Raw genomic sequence first — 6,170 nt, 5'->3', positions numbered from 1 at the left:
GGTGTTTTTATGAGGACACTTTCATGTCTAGTGACCAGACTGAAGGAACGTTTTTGTGACAGGGTTCTTGAAAGACGTTTTTACTGTTTGAAGGGTCCTGTGACGGCAGAGGTGTGAAGGAAAGTGATTTGGATACGCAAGCTCCAAGGAGGAAGGGGTGATTGATCTTGCAGTGGTTTAGCAAAATGCATGCACGGTGTTGGTGAAATTATACTACAGCAGTTGCGTGCGATGTGCTCTTCCCCTTCTCTTAATGAAACAGAGGTGGAAGTGGCAGGGCGAGGGAAGCCGGGGAGCGCAGCGTTTGCCAGTCGTGCTGCGGACTGCAGCTGATCGAACCCCCGCCAGGCTGGCCTGGCAGCCTGCTGCCGGCGGACACAACCCGGACTTTGAGGCCTGTGCAGCCTGAAAGACGGTGGCACTCGAGGAACTGCCGTCACCCCCCCAGGGCCCGGGATGCAACGAGCCCCCAGGGCCCGGGATGCAACGAGCCCGCAGCACTGCCGCGGCCGCGACTCCCCCGCCGACAGCTGCCCGCCGCGTCAGCCGGGGCCGCTCGGCTGCAGCACCTCCAGGGAGCCTAGAGCGCAGCACCCGGCCCGCAAGCGTAGCCTTCTCACTTCTCAAGATTCCGTTGCTGAGTCTCCGGCCCCGGGCCCAGACGGCTCACTGCCGAAGAGGAAGGTCCCCGGGGACCGGCTCCGCCGCCAGTGCACCCCGCGCCCCAGGCGGCCGGGGCCGGGCGCGCCCGCAGCACCTTCCCTCGGTCGCGGCGTCGCGCTCGCGCAGTGCGCAGGGCGGGGGGGAAGGGCGCGCAGGCGCAGGGCTCGCGGGGGCCGGCGGAGGGTCCGAGCGCCAGGCGGGCCGCAGCCGCCGGATCTCTGAGGGGCGGCTCCCTGCGAGCCGCGGAGCTCCGTGTGGCTGGCAGGCCGGGCACGCTGGCGGCCTCCAGCGCCGCTCGCTGCCTGACAGGCGGGGTGCGGGGTCAGCAAGCTCCTTCCAAGGCAGGCGGCACACAAAGGATGGCGGTACCCGCCCATCTCGGCACTCCCCGCCAAAGAAAAAAACAAATAACCACCTCAACACCCGACACACTCACACCCCCGCGTCCGGTGCTCAGCTGGGGCTGGCAGCCGGGAGCGGGCCTGCTTTTGGCGGGGGCAGGAGGGGGCGCAATACGCGGACGGCGAAGAGAGGGGCAGCCGGCTGACAACAGGCGCACGCCAGGACGGGCGATCGTATATAAGCGCTGGGGCCCGGTATTGTTCCGCAGCCGACAACAAAGAGCGGAGCCGGGCCGGGGCGCGGAGGGTGCGGGGGGGGGGGTGGGGATGGGGAGGAGGTCAGCGCCGGCCCCTCCGTGCCGCGCCGGGCCAATGGGCGCGCGCAGCGATGGCGGCGACGGCGGCGCGGGGCCGTCAGCTATCGCCGCTTACGCTGCGGCGCCCGGCGCGGCCCCCCCCCCCCCCCCCCGCCCCTGCCTCCCTCTGCCCGCCTCTCCAGAGCCGTCTGGCTGCAGCAGTTCCTCAGACAGAGGAGGGGAGAGGAGGGAAAAAAAAACGCTGAGTGAGTGGAGTGGAGCCTGGGAGGGGCTCCTTAAAGAAACGCTGCCGTCGCTTGGCATTGTGGCCGGCGAGGAACTCGAGGGGGGGAAGCCATCGGAGCTCCTCTCGCTATCCTCTTCCCACCCCCCCCCCTCCCCACCCCCCAGCCGACCGAAAAAAAAAAAAAAAAAAAAAAAAAAAGGAAAACCCAAAAAGACCTTCGGGGGGGGGGGGGGGGAGTCAGGGTGGGGGGTGTCCTGAGAACATCTTATAAACCGGATTGCACTGAGAGGAGGAAAAAAAAAAACAAAAAAAAAAAGAAAGAAAGGAAAAAACCGATACAAAATATACAAGCAAAAGGCAACAACTCCCCGGTCTCCAGCAGTCGCCCACCCTCCCTTCCCTTCGCTCCTGCTGGCCATCTGCCTTGGGTTTTCCTTTGTGTCTGATCTTTTACTACTGAGCCGAGTGCAGGAGGAGGGTGCAACACACACAGGGACTATGCCCAGCTCGCTTTTTGCAGACATGGAGAGGAACGGGAGCGGCGGCGGCGGCGGCGGTGGTGGTGGTGGAGGGGGAGAGACCCTGGATGACCAAAGAGCCCTTCAGATCGCCCTGGATCAGCTCTCCCTGCTGGGGCTGGACAACGACGAGGCGGGCTCCATTTACGACAGCGAGCCTCGGAAAAAGAGCGTGAACATGACTGAATGCGTCCCGGTGCCCAGCTCGGAGCATGTCGCTGAGATAGTGGGGAGACAAGGTGGGTGACTGCATGCGAGGGGGTGTGGGTGAGCGGGGCTCCCCTCCGCGCTGCCGGGCGTGCGGCTCAGATGCGACACTGGCCATTCTCATCGAAACTGCAGCCCCACCGTGGTGGCCAGTACCGGCTTCCCACAGACAAAGAAAGTGCAGCAGACGTGATGTTTCCGAGGACCATTATGCATCAGTTTCGAGATGCACTTTCAGCTGCCGGGAGGGAAAAAAATAAAAATCAGGGAAATAAAAATCGCTCTTTTCCTCCGGCTGCAAAAGTTAAGATTTTCAAGAGGAAACGGGAAGAAAATGGGAGCCTCGGTGCTGCTTCTTTTTTTTTTTTTTTTTTTTTTTTTTTTTGTGTGGTGTGTGTCCTCCCCCCACCCTCCAAAGTTAAAAATCGTGGATTATTTTTAAGCAAGAGCAATGGAGTGGGGAAGTGGAACAATGGGATTGGAATAAAGCATCCGCAGTGGGGAATGTGGCTCATTCGGTAGAGCCGCTGCTCCTCACCTTCTCAAGAACTGATTTTATTTTTCCGAGAGGAAAGTGCTGAGCAGGAATGTGGACTGGCGGGTGTGTTGATTTGTTAAGGCTGCTTGCTCTGCTCTTTTTTTTTTTTTTTAATATATTTTATTTTTTTTTCCCCCGGTGGTGCAGTTTTGTGCACGCTCCGGGTTTTGTTGCCGTTCCTTCGAACTGCACGATGGTAGTTTTGGGGCAGTTTGCATGGCAGAGGTGTCGGTGACCACTCGCGATGTCTTTTGGGTGTGTGCCAGGGCTGTGGGATGACATTACACCGTCACTGGGCTACTGGACGAGATGCCAGCGATCACCAGGGGTAGAGGGCAAAGTGTTTCGGGTGGGTGTGTTTTTTTTTCCCCTCCCTAACTGCACCCAAATAATGGGTTGTAACCGGTTGACCCCCCCCTTCTTCCCTTCCCCCTCCCCTTCGCCCTCCATCTCCCGCATCTCGTTCCCAGGTTGTAAAATCAAAGCTCTGCGGGCAAAGACGAACACCTACATCAAGACCCCGGTTCGCGGGGAGGAGCCGCTCTTTGTTGTGACGGGCAGAAAGGAAGATGTGGCCATGGCCCGCAGGGAGATCATCTCGGCGGCCGAGCACTTCTCCATGATCCGAGCCTCGCGGAACAAGAACACAGCCCTGAACGGCACCGTTCCGGGCCCCCCGAACCTGCCCGGCCAAACCACCATCCAGGTGCGGGTGCCTTATCGCGTGGTGGGCTTGGTCGTGGGGCCCAAGGGAGCCACCATCAAGCGCATCCAGCAACAGACGCACACCTACATCGTGACCCCGAGCCGGGACAAGGAGCCGGTCTTCGAGGTGACGGGCATGCCCGAGAACGTGGACCGGGCCCGGGAGGAAATCGAGGCGCACATCGCCATGCGCACCGGAGGCATCATCGAGCTGACAGACGAGAACGACTTCCACGCTAATGGCACGGACGTAGGCTTCGAGCTGAACGGCACGGGTAGCCTCTGGAGCAAACCCACACCACCCAGCATCACGCCCACCCCGGGCCGCAAGCCCTTTTGCAGCTACCGCAACGACAGCTCCAGCTCGCTGGGCAGCGCCTCCACCGACTCCTACTTCGGGAGCGGCACGGGGACGGGCGGCGGGGCCCGCCTGGCCGACTACAGCCCCCCGAGCCCGGCACTCAGCTTCACCCACAACGGCAACAACAACAACAACAGCGCCAACGGCTACGTGTACGGCGGGGGCGGCGGCAGCGACGTCCTCTCCTCCCCGGAGTGCTGTTCCGATCTGCCCTTCGACTCGCCGCCCGGCTTCGACCTGGCGCCCGCCCCGCCGCCGGGGGCCGCCCTCATCTGGCCGCAGTTCGAGCGCGGCCCCGCCGCGCCCCCCTCGCCCGCGTCCTCCCCCGCCGCCGCCTTCCCGGGCGCCGCGCCCGCCAATGCCAACCTGGCGCTGCTGGTGAGCGGCCCCCGGCGGGGCGGTGGCGCCCCGCCCCCGGCGCGGCTCTCCCCGCCCCTGCACGGCAGCGCGGCAGGGCCCGAGCACCCGCTGGCGCGGCGGGTACGCAGCGACCCCGGCGGGCGGCTGCTGGCCGCATCCTACCCGCTGTACGCCAACGGGCTGGGCTCGCACCTGCCAGGGCTACCCTCCGACTCGTCGGCTTCCTCCTCCTCCTCGTCCAGCTCCTCGTCCAGCTCCTCCTGCTCGTCGTCGGGCATGCGGCGGAAGGGCAGCCGCGACTGCTCGGTGTGCTTCGAGAGCGAGGTGATTGCGGCTCTAGTGCCCTGCGGCCACAACCTCTTCTGCATGGAGTGCGCCAACCGTATCTGCGAGAAGACGGAACCGCAGTGCCCAGTCTGCCACAGCGCCGTCACCCAGGCCATCCGCATTTTCTCCTGAGGGCCGCCGCCGCTGGGGCGGGCCGGGGAGCGAGGGCCAGTGGGGGCCAGGGCAGTGCCGGTGGGACTGGTGCCGCCGCCCGTCGAGGGGGAGCAGGTTGCGAGCGCGCCGCTGCCGGGGCAGGCCTGGGGGATGGTGGCGACAGCGGGTGCATGCTATAAATAACGGGCGACTCCATTCTAGTGCTAGGCTAGTTTTTACACTGTACTTTAATACGAAGCTTCCAAAACCTCCCCCCTTTTTTTATAAACAAACAAACAAACAAACAAACAAACAAACAAACAAAAACCTAGAAAAAAAAATATCGGAAGTAGAAAATGCTTAATGATGACGATGATGATGATGATGATGACAAATGGTGTGTGGACTGTTAGTAAACGTGCTGGTAGTTCCTAGGATGCTTATTACGAAATAATTAAATCTATGGGTGGATACTTTTCTGAATGTTCTTGAAAAGGCAAGAAGTTCCTGTGAAAAAAACAAACAAACAACAAAACCACGATACTGCAGCTTTATCAAAGTTTAAAAAGACAAAAAAAAAACCCAACAACCCTGAACTGTAACATATCTCTTATATATATATTAAAAAAAAAAAGAAAAAACGTTTAAAGGTTTTAAAGAGAAATTGCATTAATACAGATTGAAGTATTTTATTCTTTTTTGACTTGAAAAAAAAAAATTATATTTCATATTGCAAAGATGTTTACAAGTATTTTAATTTAAGTTCAGTGAACTTTTTTGTAGCTGGGTTAAAAATCTTTTTTATTTTAGTATGGCCTTAGGGCGCAGAACACTGTATTATTTTAATACCACACGGTTGGGAAACGGAATTACAGACCATAAAAAGACAAAAAAAAAAAAAAAACCAACACAAAACATAAACGTGTAACTCTTTGAACAGTATTCTGTTGGGATGGAGATTTTATAGGTTCAGAAAAAGATAAAATAAATAATAATAATAATAATAATAATGAATAATAATCTTTTAAATCTGCTTCACCCGGCGTATTTTCTATTCAGTGATATAAAGCATATTTTATTCTATATTATTACAAGAAGAAGAAGAAAAACGAACAAACAAACAAAAAAAGGAAATGTATAAAACCTACGTCAAAAGGAACTGTTGAAGCTTTCTAACATTTGTATAAATAGAATCCGGTGGAAATGACAACAACAACAACAAACAACAAAAGGAAAGAAAAGAAAGAATTCTGTTGCACCACTATAGTTTTAGTATTTCTATTTTAATACATTTTGTTTACCACTTGTTTATGTATATGTAGGTGACGTTACTTGAGCTTAAATGTACTTTACTGAGCAAAGTTTAAGAAAAAAAAAACCACACAAAAAACCAACAAAAAAAAAAAACAAAACAAAGTATATTTTATTTTATGATAAAGGGCCTTTAACCTCATGGTCAAATACTAATATTATATTTGCTGAGAACCAGATTTGAAAATTGTATCGAGAGTTTT

General features: G+C 56.2%; 1 protein-coding gene across 2 annotated transcripts; it reads left to right on the top strand.

Annotated features, from left to right (window-relative positions):
• The first annotated feature begins 1,772 nt into the window (after positions 1-1,772).
• On the top strand, positions 1,773-5,564 carry MEX3B (mex-3 RNA binding family member B). Of its 2 annotated transcripts, none has more exons than XM_068143464.1 (2): positions 1,773-2,304; positions 3,281-5,564. In XM_068143464.1, the coding sequence occupies exons 1-2, from the start codon at positions 2,046-2,048 to the stop codon at positions 4,693-4,695; spliced, it is 1,674 nt and encodes a 557-aa protein (XP_067999565.1). In that variant the 5' UTR covers positions 1,773-2,045; the 3' UTR covers positions 4,696-5,564. The 2 variants fall into 2 exon arrangements, with proteins under 2 accessions (XP_067999565.1, XP_067999566.1); XM_068143465.1 differs by lacking the exon at positions 1,773-2,304 and adding an exon at positions 2,315-3,159.
• Positions 5,565-6,170: the final 606 nt, after the last annotated feature.

This window comes from Melanerpes formicivorus, unplaced genomic scaffold, assembly GCF_026170545.1.
Source record: "Melanerpes formicivorus ecotype bairdi unplaced genomic scaffold, bMelFor1.0.p_v2 SCAF_10, whole genome shotgun sequence".
Taxonomy (NCBI): domain Eukaryota; kingdom Metazoa; phylum Chordata; class Aves; order Piciformes; family Picidae; genus Melanerpes; species Melanerpes formicivorus.
Note: the sequence above shows the minus strand (reverse complement) of the source record. Positions and strands in the feature narration are given on the sequence as shown.